Source organism: Ruditapes philippinarum, unplaced genomic scaffold (genome assembly GCF_026571515.1).
Source record: "Ruditapes philippinarum isolate M1 unplaced genomic scaffold, ASM2657151v2 ctg1751_1_1_1_1, whole genome shotgun sequence".
In the NCBI taxonomy this organism is placed as follows: domain Eukaryota; kingdom Metazoa; phylum Mollusca; class Bivalvia; order Venerida; family Veneridae; genus Ruditapes; species Ruditapes philippinarum.
In genome coordinates this window covers 49,116-65,017 of record NW_026856502.1, presented here as the reverse complement: position 1 = coordinate 65,017, position 15,902 = coordinate 49,116, and the positions used below count along the sequence as shown (strand labels likewise).

The following is a 15,902-nucleotide window of genomic DNA, read 5'->3' as shown; positions in this document are numbered from 1 at the left end:
AACGTCACGATTATCCAATGAAAAGCGACGTTACAAACGTGCAGTATTAAAAAGTTTTATATACATGGCAATTGTCGATTCATGAAGAAATCTTATTTTTTTTCTCTAAAAAGTAATGCTTGCTGTATTATAAATTCGTTATAAAGATTGTTGACAGGTTATATGGCCCTATATAAACGGCTATTTGTAAATATAACCCGAGCCGCTAGGCTTTATAACTAATAATGAAAAATGACGTTACAAACGTGCAGTATTATAAAGTTTTATATACACGGCTGCTGTCGATTTATAAAAAAATATCGCTATATTCCTCTAAAAATGATGCTTGCTGTAATATAAATTCGTTATAAACATTTCTGACAGGTTATATGGCCGTATATAAACGGTTGTTTTCGATATAACCCTCGCCTAGCGACTCGGGTTATATTTACAAACAACCGTTTATATAGGACCATATAACCTGTCAAAAATCTTTATTACTAATACATATGTATAATAAATGCTGCTGAAGAAGGCCAAAAGGCCGAAAGCTACGGCACATTTAAATTAGCGTTTTAAAGTGCATAAGGGTATATATACTAGCACAGTAAAGTAAAAACGAAGGAAAGAAAATGAAGTGGGAAATTATTTATTATATTCAACATAACTCTTCCGGAATTTAAATCAATCACTAAATGGACGTGCCATAAATAAAAATTCTATTCGATTGGCAAACATAATTAACAGACCGTCTTTAACAATTTATTAAAGACTTAGTATGTACTGAAATCATTCCTAAAAAAATATATAATTTCTTTATTTCAGTCTCATCTTTACATGTATACATAAAATTACATATAAAACGTAAAACACACACATAAAATACATGAAAAGCCATTCTAAAAGAATTAAGAATTACTTTTACTTCTAAGGGAGACAACTCCACAGACCATATCACAGCAGTTACTTTTTATGCACTGAGGAGTTCCCCCCCCCCCCCTAGCTACACAATTATCAGTTGTTTTTTAAAAAATATGACCTTATTGCATGTTTTTCCTACAGAAGGTTATTTATTTTTACCTTTAAGGGAGACAACTCCACAGACCATATCACAGCAGTTACTGTTCTATGCACTGAGGAGTTTTCCCCCCTAGCTACACAATTATCAGTTGTATTTTAAAAAAATATGACCTCAATATATTCAAACTATTGCATGTTTTTCCTACAGAAAGTTACATTGTGGTACAATGAATAAAACGATACTAAAATGTTTAAATGCAAATGGTAAGAAGAAAAATTGACCATTATAAATCATTTAACCTTGAAAAGTATGTCATTTTTTACACTTGATACTTTACAATATCAAAATATTACTAACTTCAGTATATCAACGATTTGTTTTCTTTAACATAATATATTGGCTTAAACAATGGATGTTTTATACAGAAGCAACATATATTTGTCCAATATGTAATAAATATGAACATTAAAACTTATATAAGTCAATTAATGACATTTTTAAAACCATATCCTGCCAAATAAAATTTACTAAGACTGTTTTATTATAAATTTGTTTTTATACTGTCGAATAAAATTTATCTAGGACTATTTAAACTATAAAATAGTATTTACTTTTGAAAAATTGATAACAATGTGAGATCACAGTCTTAGTCCGGTTAAAATATTTATCTTAAAACCTACATTTCAGTAAAAAACATTTACCTATTATTCTTAGTTATACATAATTAACTAAAAATATTGACAGAATATTTTCGAGCCCACCATTTTGATTTCAATAGACATAATCACATAAATATCATATAAATATCATTTTGAACAATAACTCTATCAAACTTTCAACTGTTACAGTGAAACGTGTAAAAGTTCAAACTAAATGTATACTTTTCATCATGATGTAACTTAACACCAGTCAACCTTAAAGATTTTTATTCGATGTTTTGATCTAAGACGCCCTGTTTCAGAATAAGACACATAAAGTCTTCTCGATTTCTTACAGTATGCCACTGCTTCCGGGTACCATTTACCAAGTTTCCCAATGATCGTTATCTTACACTGCTTACAGCTGTCTGATACTCTCTGCAAATTATCGTCACTATCTTGATCCAAACAAACAAGAAATGTACCATGATCTAATATACAAATACCTCGTGTAGGAGCTCCCTGTGCTGGTTGATAGGTATTTAAAACGTTCCCCTGCCAGTCTAGTTGTTTTACAGCATTCACAGTAGAACCACAGTCACTAACATATATAGACGTTCCCGCTGTATTCACGGTGACATACTGGGGTAAACAGAACAGACTATTATCTCCACAAAAACTTTGCAATATTTTACCTTGTAGGTCAAGAACTAAAACTTTTCCTGGATCATAATTACATGACACAACAAGCTTATCTTGGCTGTAAGCAATACCATAACATCTCTCGTTGATATTTACCTTACGTTCAGAAACTATGTGTTGATTTCTTAGCGACATGAAATGAATACTTCCTTCGTTAGGTACAGTAACGACAAACTTATCATCCGTTATAGCTGCAACATCAAACGGTGAATTATCTAGTTTTATCTCTGAAACGATTTTTTTCTGAACTGTATCATAAAATTTTACATTTGTATTGTTGCTCCTATCACAAATAACTATCTTGTCGGGCTTAATAACTTCTATCCCGGTTATGTTACATTTTGATTCTCCCGATGAAGAATTCAAATCTATATCTTCAAAAACCTCAAGATTTAGTGTCTTATCCTCAGACGGTGTTGATGTAGGTTTCATCACTGGAACATTTTCACCCATGGATGCTTTCTTTGTAACAAGTTTTCCAAGTTGATTGTGTCTTTCTAACATATCGACAATATCACTGTTTTTGACAAATGATACAGTTTGGAAAACATCTACTCGACTATATTGTTTTTGCTTCATCCTCATTTCTTCAACTCGTTTCTTTGTTTCTTTCATTTCAACAAACAGCTTATCAAGGCATTTTCTCTCAATCAGGTTATCAAGCTGGTTACGTTTTACAGTCAGTTTATCTGTGATTTCATGTACACCTGTTGATAAATCATTAAGTTTCGTTTGTTGTTTAAGAAGTATGTTGTCAGCTTCTTTGACAACATATTTTTCCATTTCTTCTAGACGTGTATTTATTTCTTTTCTGAAATGATGAATCGCCTTTATTACGCCATCGTGGTTTTGAGAAATAGCGTTCATCTCATCTTTTACTCTCTTTATATGTGATTTATAACTATCCTCCAGTGCTTTTATTTCTGCCATTATTTCATTAAGTTCTCCACTGTCTAGAATATGCTTCGAGAGTTTCGGTATGTATTCCACATTACATAACCTGTGATTCAGCGTTACACAAACACTGCAAACAACGATGTCATGAACTTTGCAGTAAAATTTCAGTTTTTCGTCTTCATGATCATCACAACTATCAAATTCGTCTTTTACGATTGGAACACTTGGTGTAGTTGGCATAGAGTCTTGATCTAGAAGAATATGATGACGTGATGGAGTTTGTTTCTTGTGGTGCTTGTAACAAGTGTCACAAAGATGTTCTTTGCAGGTTGAACAATAACCTTTTGCTGGTACCCGGGCACCATCTCTATCACAAGGGATACAGAACAATAAAAAGTCCTCAGCAGAGCCCCGTGAAACAGAAAATGTCTTTTTTGGTTTTTGTTTACCAGGAACTTCCATTGTTGGTCCGTTCTGAAATTTATCTATTAATGACAGTTCAAAATAATATGGATGTAAGCACCATAATGGATGCAAGCATCAACTTTGAACAACAAATAAACAAATCATACAAAATACAATGATCTTATTTCTTATTTTAAGATTAATAGGTTCTTTACTCATTGCCCTGAGTTGTCAAGTAGTATGTCAATACCATACTATTTTTAATCAAATCAATACATATAAACCTAATAACACATACATGGATTTACAATTGATTCGTATTTCTTAATTTCAAACATTAGAAATAACAATAAACGCGAAGATTAAAAAAAAAATGAACTACATTTTAATGGTAAACAAATAGTCAGCCATAGTAATGCATGAAAAGTGTTATTGATACAATTTAGGGGGTGTTGTTTTTTTCCAAAGAATTATACTGGGCCTATGAAATGCGTAATAAGGTAGTTAGCCGAAAAAAGGGAAAAAAGTGACAATACATTGTGTCCGTAATCATAATCAAAACGTTTATTAAATTTGTATTTCATTGTAATATTCCTTAGCAAAAATGATCAACGCGAAACAAAAAACACATTCTTCACACTATTTTATTACATACTTATAAATGAAGTATTGAGAAATATATATGAAATAAAATGCGTATTTTCATTTCTTTTGATTGTCGTATTTTCACTGAGTGAAACATATTTTTCCATATTTTCACTGAAAAATTGCGAGTACTTTCTTCTTAATTCGATTAATACACAAAATTAAAGGAGAAGTCTTACGAATTGTAAGGTCAAAAAAGAGAACAAACATATAATAAACAGAAAATTAAAGTTCTTTCCTATACATAAAGAAGTTATTCAAGTGTTTTTTTCCAATAAATACAGGATTAATTTTTAAATGAGTGTTATGAAAATAAATATTCCAAGAGTGGTGGTAGCCGCGAATGATGTATGATAATTTTCATACCACAAGATGAAAATAAATCCTGTATTTAAGAAAAAAACTTAAATTTTCTGCTTATTACATACATTTTTCTCTTCTTGAAAGACTTTCCCTTGAATTTTGTTTAGAAACATAGTAGTTCGACAAGACCCCAGTGAAAATACGGAAAATATGGTTCAGTGCAGTGAAAAATAAATTTTTTCAGTGAAAATACGGAAAAGGCAAATATGCATTTTATTTTATCATTTTTTCTCAATATTTCTTTTAAAAGTGCATAATTAAGAGGATTTATTTTCATCTTGTGATATGAAAATTACTATACCATATTTCACATGGGGTTACCGCCACTCGTAAAATATATTTTCATACCACGATGAAAATTGATGTTGTATTTATAGAAAACATCTTGAGTATCCTCTATTTATACATTAGAAAGTTTATATTATTAGAATAAGTATAATGAGCGATATTTTTTTTACATACGTATGTATTTATTTGTAAACCTCGTAAGACATTTACATTCATAAAGTAGAGTGAAGTTATTTTTACACTATTACATTATCATGTAATGCTAACGAAGAAAATGTAAATCTCAACCTAAAAGACCATGTTTGTCATAATTTATTTGAGAAATATTCAAATTCCAAAATTAAACAAACTTTTAACACGACTTTTGAACAGAAAAGTACGGTGGCACAAAGGTGACATGTGTGTGTTTTTATTTATCTCGACGCCACGAGATATATGTCGTGGCCACGAGTTACTAAGTCGTGGCCACGAGATAGCTACGTCGTGGCCACGAGATACTATGTCGTGGCCACGAGTTACTAAGTCTTGGTCACGAGATAGCTAAGTCGTGGCCATAAGATACTATGTCGTGGCCACGAGATACTATGTCGTGGCCACGAGATGCTATCTCGTGGCCACGAGTTACTATGTCGTGGCCACGAGTAACCATGTCGTGGCCACGAGATAGCTAAGTCGTGGCCACGAGATACTATGTCGTGGCCACGAGTTAATAAGTCGTGGGAACGAGATAGATAAGTCGTGGCCACGAGATAATAAACCAATCAGAATACACTATATATTATGAATTTTTCAAACTTAATAACTTACTTTTACATGCAACTTGTCTTTATTATCATATTAGAAAGTCACCTTCCAAGTCCCATTAGACATTAATTTTGACTATAGCTCTTTGTTTGGACAATTTTGTGATCGAATTGGTCAGTCTGTACGTACTGTTAACCTTGTTTATACGATAACATGAGAAGGAATAAGTCCTGATTTATTTTATTTGGAAGGAACATTGCCTATGGACAGTAGATAGCCTATAAGGTAAATCCTTGTCTGATGATTAAATCAATTAACACTATGCGTTGATTTCTTAGCGACATGAAATGAATACTTCTCTCACTAGGTACAGTAACGGCAAACTTATCATCCGTTATAGCTGCAACATCAAACGGTGAATTATCTAGTTTTATCTCTGATACAACTTTCTTCTGTACTGTATCATAGCATTTAACAATTTTATTGTCGCTGTAATCACAAAGAACTATCTTGTCGGGATTGATAACTTCTATTCCGGTTATGTGACATTCAGTGTTTCCCAATGAAGAATTCAAATATATATCTTCAACAGCCTCAAGACTTAGTGTCTTATCCTCAGACGGTGTTGATGTAGGTTTCATCACTGGAACATTTTCAACCATGGATGTTTTCTTTGTAATAAGTTCTCCAAGTTGCTTATGTCTATCTAACATATCGACAATATCACTGTTTTTGACAAATGATACAGTCTGGAAAACATCTACTTGACTATATTGTCAGAGCCCCGTGAAACAGAAAATGTCTTTTTTGGTTTTTGTTTACCAGGAACTTCCATTGTTGGTTCGTTCTGAAATTTATTTATTAATGACAGTTCAAAATAATATGGATGTAAGCCGCATAATGGATGTTAGCACCAACTTTTAAAAACAAATAAACAAATTATACAAAATACAACGATCTTATTTCTTATTTATATATTAAAAGTTTCTTTATTAATTGCCCTGAGTTGTCAAGTAGTATGTCAATCCCATACCAGTTTTAATCCAATCAATTAATAACACATGCATGGATTTACAATTGATTCGTATTCTAAAAAATGCCAATAAACGCGAATATGTTTTACAATAATGAACTACATTTAATGGTCAGTCATCGTTACTGTAATGCATGAAAATTGTCATTGATAGAATTTTTTTTTCTTTTCCGAAAGAATTATACCTGGCCTATGAAATGCATTATTAACCTAAAAAAAGATTAAAAAGAAACGTGACAATACATTGTATCAACAATTTATCCTTATTAAGAGTGATATTTTTTATTAAAAGCAAACAAAAGGGTACACAAATTATAATGAAAGAAGATACTATTTTATGATATACTTACAAATGAAGTATTACGAAACATTATTGAAATAAAATACGTATTTTAATTTTTCAATTTCCGTATTTTTCACTGCATTGAAAAATATTTTCTGTATTTTCACTGGTAACTTGTCGGACTACTTTCTTTTTAATTCTGCCAATACACAAACATTAAAGGAGAAGTTTTAAGAATTTTAAGGTAAAAAAAGAGAAAAAGTATATTATAAACAAAAGTCTTTTATTAACATAAAGAATTTATTTCCATCTTGTGATTAAAAAGCTAACATATTTTACCTCTGGCTACCGCGACTCATGAAATATTTATTTTCTTAGTACACGATAAAAAAAAATACTGCATTTAAAGAAAAGAACTTGAATATCTTCTTTTTATGCATGACAAAGTTTATACCAATAGAATAAGTAACAGCAGCTTTGAGATATATTTTGTTTGTTTTGGGTTTTACGTCACATCGACACATTATAGGTCATATCGCGACGTTCCAGCTTTACTGGTGGTAGAAGACCTCAGATGCCCCTCCGTGCATTATTTCAGGCTCGAGCGGGCACCTGAGTAGAACCACCGACGTTCCGTAAGCTAGCTGGATAGCTTCCTCACATGAAAGAATCCAAAGTCCCTGTCGGGATTCGAACCATAAACATTTTTATACTTATTATCATTGTTGTAGAAACCGAAAGTACAAAATCATGAAAATTTCTTTGACATTAAATCGTATATGTTTATAATTCTACTTTTGTTTGCAATTTTAAATTGATTGATTGTCAGACATATTTTTGATAATAATTTTACCGTTTTTAATTCTGAAAAAAAAAATATTTGTAAGGTTGTATGGTATGTGAGAAGTTAGCAGTTAACAGTGAGCTAAGCAAAAAGGCATTACGATTTATATAGGGAAATCAATGACCTGCTGTTATGCTCAGCTGGGTAAGCAATCTAGCAGAGCATTCCAAAATAAAGTGTAGAAATGCTTTGCTGTTATGCTCAGCTGGGTAAGCAATCTAGCAGAGCATTCCAAAATAAAGTGTAGAAATGCTTTGCTGTTATGCTCAGCTGGGTAAGCAATCTAGCAGAGCATTCCAAAATAAAGTGTAGAAATGCTTTGCTGTTATACTCAGCTGACTAAGCAATCTAGCGGGGCATTCCAAAATATAGCGTAAAAATGCCCTGCTGGTATGCTCAGCTGGCTAGGCAATCTAGCGGGGCGTTCTAAAATATAGCGTAAAAATGCTCTGCTGGTATGCTCAGCTGGCTAGGCAATCTAGCAGGGCATTCCTAAATATAGTGTAAAAAAACTCTGCTGTTATACTCCGCTGGCTAAGCAATCTAGCGGGGCATTCCAAAATATAGTGTAAAAAGCTCTGCTGTTATGCTCAGCTGGCTAAGCAATCTAGCGGGGCATTCCAAAATATAGTGTAAAAATGCTCTGTTGTTATGCTCAGCTTGCTAAGCAAGCTAGCGGGGCATTCCAAAAATAAAGTGTAAAAATGCTCTGCTGTTATGCTCAGCAGGCTAAGCAATCTATCGGGACATTTCAAGATATAGTGTAAAAATGCTCTGCTGTTATGCTCAGCTTGGTAAGCAATCTAGCGGGACATCATTCCAAAATATAGTGTAAACATGTTCTGCTCGTATGCTCAGCTGGCTAGGCAATCTAGCAAGGCATTCCTAAATATAGTGTAAAATTGCTTAGCTGTTATGCTCAGCTGGCTAAGCAATCTAGCGGGACATTCCAAAATATAGTGTAAAAATGCTCTGCTGAATTGCTCAGCTGGCTAGGCAATCTAGAATGGCATTCCTAAATATAGTGTAAAAATGCTCAGCTGGCTAGGCAATCCAGCAGAGCATTCCTAAATATAGTGTAAAAATGCTCTGCTGGCATGCTCAGCTGGCTAAGCAATCTAGCAGAGCGTTCCAAAATATAGTGCGAAAAATGCTCTGCTGGTATGATCAGCTAGCTAAGCAATGTAGCAGGGCATTCCTAAATATAGTGTTAAAAATGCTCAGCTGGCTAGGCAATCCAGCAAAGCATTCTGAAAATTAGTGTAAAAATGTTCTGCCGGAATGCTGAGCTGTCTAGGCAAACTAGCAGGGCATTCTTAAATAAAGTATAAATTTCGTTGGTCTGCAACTGATTATTTGGCACTCGTAGACTTTCTGAAATATTTAGTGCCAATGCAGATAATGACATTTTTGACTTCTACGGGACCCTCAAGTGTCTATTTCTTTGGTCCGCGACTGATTCTGGGACAATCGCAGACTATCAGGAATTTCAGGAATTCAAGTGTTAATGCAGATAATGACATTCGTGAATTCTAAGGACCATCCGGAGTTTATTTCGTTGGTTGGCGACTGTTTCTAAAACACTCGCAGACTTTCAGAAGTTTTCGGTGCCAATGGAGATTATGACATTTTTATTTCAAAAGGACCCTCCTGGGTCTATTTCTTTGGTTTGCGACTGATTCTGAGGCACTCGCAGACTTTCAGGAATTTTGGTGTCAATGCAGAAAATGATATTTCTGACTTATTGGGACCTTTCTGAATCCATTTTTTTGGTCTGCGACTGATTCTGAGGCACTCACAGACTTTCAGGAATTTTTGATGTCAAGGCAGATAATGACATTTTTACTTCTAGGGACCATCCAGGGTCCATTTTTTTGGTCTGCGACTTAATCTTGGACAGTCACAGACTTTCAGGAATTGTTGGTGCCAATAGAGATAATTACATTTTATGACATTTTTGATCATCCAGAGTCTTTTTCGTTGGTCTGCGACTGATTATAGGGCACTTGCAGACTTTCAGGAATTTTTGGTGCTAATGCAGATAATGACATTTTAGGGTAAAAATGCTCTGCTTATGACTAAGGGGTCCTTAAAAGTAAAAAAGTCATGATCTGCAATGGTACTTAACTTCCTGAAAGGCTGCGAGTCTCAAGGAATCAATCGCAGACCCAAGAAATGTACTCTGGCGGTTCCCTAAAAGTCAGAAATGTCATTATCTCCATTGGCATCCAAATTCCTGAAAGTCTGCAAGTGTCCCAAAATCAGTCGCAGACCAGCGAAATGAACTCTGGGGGGTCGCTAGAAGTCAAAAATGTCATTTTCTCCATTGGCACCAGAGATTCCTGAAAGTCTGCGAATGTCGCAGATTCAGTCGCAGACCATAAAAATGGACTCTGGCGGGTCCCCAGAAGTAAAAATTGCCATCATCTCTATTGGCACCAAAATTTCCTGAAAGTCTGCGAGTGTCCAACAATACGCTGCAGGCCAATGAAATGGACTCTTAAAGGTCCATAGAAGTCAAAAATATGAATATTTCCATTGGCACCAACCATTCCTGAAAGTCTGCGAGTGTCCAAGAATCAATCGCAGACGACCAAAAATGGACTCTTGAAGGTCCCTAGAAGTCTTAATTGTCAATATCAGCATTGGCACCAAAATTCCTGAAAGTCTGCGAGTGTCCTTCAAAAAGTCGCAGGACAATGAAATAGTCTCTTAAAGGTCCTTAGAAGTAAAAAATATCATTATTTCTATTTGCACCGAAAATTCCTGAAAGTCTGCGAGTGCCTCAGAATTGCCTAGAAGTCGAAAATGTCAATAAAACTTTGGCAACAATAAATCCTGGAACTCAGGATCAGTCTGCCAACTGAGCCTTCCAACAGAGCATTTTTTAAATATATTTCGGAATGCCCTGCTAGATTGCCTAGCCAGCTTAGCATTCCACCAGAGCATTTTTACACTGTATTTAGTAATGCCCTGCTAGATTACATAGCCAGCTGAACATTCCACCAGAGCATTTTTTCACTATATTAAGGAATGCTCTGCTATAGTGCCTAGCCAGCTGAGCATTCCTACAGAGCATTTTAACACTTTATTTAGTAATGCCCAGCTAGATTGTATAGCCAGCTTGGCATTCCAGCAGAGCATTTTTACATTATATTTCGTAATGCTCTGCTAGATTGCCTAGCAGCTTAGCATTCCACCAGAGCATTTTTACACTATATTAAGGAATGCCCTGCTAGATTGCCTAGACAGCTTAGTATGCCAGCAGAGCATTTTTACACTATATTTAGTAATGCCCTGCTAGATTGCCTAGCCAGCTTAGCATTCCAGCAGAGCATTTTTACACTATATTTAGTAATGTTCTGCTAGATTGCTACCCAGCTTAGCATTCCAGCAGAGCATTTTTACACTGTATTTAGTAATGTCCTGCTAGATTGCCTTCCCAGCTTAGCATTCCAGCAGAGCATTTTTACACTGTATTTAGTAATGTCCTGCTAGATTGCCTACCCAGCTTAGCATTCAAGCAGAGCATTTTTACACTATATTTAGTAATGCTCTGCTAGACTGCCTAGCCAGCTTAGCATTCCAGCAGAGCATTTTTACACTTTATTTAGTAATGCCCTGCTAGATTGCCTAGCTAGCTTAGCTAGCCAGCTGAGGATTCCATCAGAGCATTTTAACACTATATTTAGTAATGCACTGCTAGATTGCCTAGCCAGCTGAGCGTTCCAGCAGAGCATTTTTTCACTAAAGCTAGGAATGCTCTGCTAGATTGCCTAGCCAGCTTAGCATTCCAGCAGAGCATTTTTACACTATATTTAGTAATGTTCTGCTAGATTGCTACCAAGCTTAGCATTCCAGCAGAGCATTTTTACACTGTATTTAGTAATGTCCTGCTAGATTGCCTTCCCAGCTTAGCATTCCAGCAGAGCATTTTTACACTGTATTTAGTAATGTCCTGCTAGATTGCCTACCCAGCTTAGCATTCAAGCAGAGCATTTTTACACTATATTTAGTAATGCTCTGCTAGACTGCCTAGCCAGCTTAGCATTCCAGCAGAGCATTTTTACACTTTATTTAGTAATGCCCTGCTAGATTGCCTAGCTAGCTTAGCTAGCCAGCTGAGCATTCCATCAGAGCATTTTAACACTATATTTAGTAATGCACTGCTAGATTGCCTAGCCAGCTGAGCGTTCCAGCAGAGCATTTTTTCACTAAAGCTAGGAATGCTCTGCTAGATTGCCTAGCCAGCTTAGCTAGCCAGCTGAGTATTGCAGCAGAGCATTTTTACACTATATTTAGTAATGCCCTGCTAGATTGCCTAGCCAGCTTAGCATTCCAGAATAGCATTTGTACACTATATTTAGTAATGTCCTGCTAGATTGCCTAGCCAGCTTAGCATTCCAGAAAAGCATTTGTTTAATATATTTAGTAATGCTCTGCTAGATTGCCTAGCCAGCTTAGTATGCCAGCAGAGCATTTTTACACTGTATTTAGTAATGTCCTGCTAGATTGCCTACCCAGCTTAGCATTCCAGCAGAGCATTTTTACACTGTATTTAGTAATGTCCTGCTAGATTGCCTACCCAGCTTAGCATTCCAGCAGAGCATTTTTTAACTATATTTAGTAATGCTCTGCTAGATTGCCTAGCCAGCTTAGCATTCCAGCAGAGCATTTTTACACTTTATTTAGTAATGCACTGCTAGATTGCCTAGCCAGCTTAGCTAGCCAGCTGAGCATTCCATCAAAGCATTTTAACACCATATTTAGTAATGCACTGCTAGATTGCCTAGCCAGCTGAGCGTTCCAGCAGAGCATTTTTTCACTAAAGCTAGGAATGCTCTGCTAGATTGCCTAGCCAGCTTAGCTAGCCAGCTGAGTATTGCAGCAGAGCATTTTTACACTATATTTAGGAACGCCCTGCTAGATGCCAAAAACAGCTGAGCATTACAGCAGATCATTACCTTCCCTATATAAATTGAAATGCCTTTTTGCTTAGCTCACTGTTCACTGCTAACTTCTCACATACGGTTGTATGTTACTAGTATTCTCCTTTGTTTTTGTTTATTGTAAAATCAGATAAATAATACATATATATGATCTAGATAAGCATACTTTCATTATTTTCTTTTTAAGAATACATTACGCATAAGCTGTGAGATACAAATAAAGAGTTGTGTTTTAATAGACATAAGGATATATAAAAATAAATTATAGGGACTCTGTTCTAATTTACAAGTATCAACATGTTGACTCGGCCGCGGGCTGTTTTTTCATAATTTTTTCAATATTTTTAATATGCATTATTGTTCTGTGTAAGTTTCATATTAGACTACTAGTATATATAAATACATTGTCATTATTGAAAATTTTCTGACGAAACGTTTATAAATACAAGATATAAATACCTCAAACTTTCTTTTTCCTTTATTTAGATACCGTCTGCTACACACTTGCCCTTCATCGCCATTTTGTCATTTGTGAAACTTTTATTGTAATCCAATCGAAATTTGAACCGTTTACATGTTTCAAACGAATGTTAATGTCCCTATAGATATGTTGTTATGAGATACATGTATACTGAGTTATATCTTTGTGCAAATAAACAAATCTCCACTATCTCTTAATAATCTGATTAAAATGTAAAAGTAGTCTCAACCCATGCAGATTTGCCCTTGTTCATCTGTTAATTACACTGTTATACTCTATGTTTAACGAATGGCCAGTGCGTTCGGTTTTTTTTTTTATTTCTTCTTTCGTATTACTTTGATACGTATATTTTATGTTTGTGACGGATCTTTCCTTTTAAGCGCATCCAACCACTACTAAACGGTGACTCTTTCATATTTTGGTGATCTGTTTAAATAATGAATGACATCGACATTTCAATTGTAGATCCCTCAACCAAAAACAAAACTCGATATGATTTTAATAGTGGTTTCGTTATTTCGAAATTTAACCATATTACTTTCGACTTTTTATCACCGTACCTTCGGCTTTTCACCGTCGTAGTTTTGCTATTTCGACGCACTTTCAACTTTTCATTATCGTATATTCGACTTTCAGCATCGTGGTTTCGACTTTCATCATCGAACTTTCAAGTTTTCTCCATCGTTGTTAAGCATGAGCACTGAAAGAATTTATATGTAGATGCACCGGTTGTCCGCAACAAGGTTTAAAATTAAGCAAAAGCCAAAATATACTAACCTTAGGCTAACATCATATCCAAAATCATTAACATTATTATTTCTTTGTGATTGTATCCTTTGTAAAAATATTTTCTTCAACCCTTATCCATGCCAGAATGGTAAGCGGATAAGTCGAAAATAGGAGTTCACAATGTGTCCTACTTTTTATTTAAGAGACACAAAAACCTATGTCTATTAAAAACAGCGTTGTATTTAAGACAGAAAATACCACGGACCATGATCTAAATGATGTCACTGATTCACTTGCCCAACAATTAATTGTTTGGCAATCAGCAGAGAGAACTCAAACTTTAGAGACATCTTCCACAGAAATGAAGTAAGTTGAGCAATTATGAGAAGGTTAAAGATATACAATGCTCATTTGTTGGTTAAATATTTTGCAGACATTTATCGAAGTATTAAATTTCATATTCAATACTGAATATGTCAAATTTCAATGAAAGAATACAAAACTTTGAGATGAACATATTTTGAAGTCTAAAATTTTATATTGAATATATTTATTTTGATGGATAGAATGCAAAAACTATGTGGCGAAAATGATTTAATAATTTGATTTAGAAAAATTGCTGAAGGACTGATAAACTTAAATTGTTGCATTATCTTTAAAGTTATTTACTGTATGTGATGTAGAAATATGACGAGATGTGAGATTTTTTGATAAGTCCTATCCTTGCTTTATATAATAACAATATAAGTTGTAGCGCCGATATATGTCCAAACGTCGAAAAATGTCCAAACGACGATAAATGTCCAAAAATTGACGATAAATGTCTCAATCGCCGATAAATGTCCAAAACTCCTTTAACGATAAATGTCCAAAAATTAACGAAAAATGTCGCAACAAATTAGGTGCTCATAAATGTCCAAATCGGTTAACGATAAATGTCTCAACTTTTCATATGTTAATTGCACTTATTTCTATGATCAACAGTAATGCATCAGCCAGTTATAAAGGTTTACATAGAGATTAAAAGTACCGATTTAAGTAGCGTTCTCACCAGCATCCCGGCAAAGCCCAGGACCACCCCAGACGATCCGAGATGAAAATATTGTTGCAGTCTCAATAACCCCGGTAAAACTACGGCGATACCCAATGTCCATACTTATAACAACCAGGATGAACTCCGGGCCATCCATGCAGAGTCCAGTTGAAACTACGGATAATGCAGATAGTAAGTGGACGACGGATGACCTAACACGATATTCGAAACGCTGTTAAGTCTTCGATCAAAGAGATCATAAAAGCTGAGATCCATGCTAGCACAGCTCCGGATGATGTCGGCAGAGTCCCGGATGATCCCGGCAGAGCCCCGGTACGGTCAGATAGAGTGCCGACAATCACCGGTAGAGCCCCGACAGAGCCCTTGATCATCCCGGACGTTGCCGACAGAGTTACGGACGTACCCCGGTCGTTCCTGGATCACCCGAACGACCACCGGGACTCTAGCGGGATGCTTGTGAGATTGTTAAAAAAGTTTAAAAAATGTATTTGAAAATAAGTTGATTGTTGGATACAGTCTATCTCCCTTACTATTAAAAGGGGAAAAAATAAGTTAAACCGAGGTGCATTGCACTGGTGCTTTACACTGGGCACTTAAAAGAACCAGGGTCGCCTCTGGAACGGGGCGTCTTCTGTATCATGCACTATCCCCCGAAAAATAATATACTAACAATCTTCAGGGGACGTTGGTCATATGGGCAACCGGTACCAATGATAAAAAAGTCAAATAAAATAAGTTATTATGCCCCCTTCGAAGAAGTGGGGGTATATTGCTTTTCCCATGTCGGTCGGTCCGTCGGTCCGTAGACCATGCCATTTCCGCTCAATAACTAGACAATGCTTTGGCT

General features: G+C 35.2%; 1 protein-coding gene across 1 annotated transcript; it reads right to left on the bottom strand.

Annotated features, from left to right (window-relative positions):
- Positions 1-612: 612 nt before the first annotated feature.
- LOC132746764 (uncharacterized) lies at positions 613-14,300 on the bottom strand. The gene is made up of 2 exons (XM_060736014.1): positions 13,251-14,300; positions 613-3,711 (listed from the first exon to the last, which is right to left on the bottom strand). The coding sequence occupies exon 2, from the start codon at positions 3,697-3,699 to the stop codon at positions 1,900-1,902; it is 1,800 nt and encodes a 599-aa protein (XP_060591997.1). The 5' UTR covers positions 3,700-3,711; positions 13,251-14,300; the 3' UTR covers positions 613-1,899.
- Between the last annotated feature and the right edge of the window lie 1,602 nt (positions 14,301-15,902).

Coding starts and splice junctions, on each gene's coding strand:
- LOC132746764 (XM_060736014.1), bottom strand. CDS start 3,699: ATGGAAGTTCCTGGTAAACAAAAACCAAAAAAGACATTTTCTGTTTCA.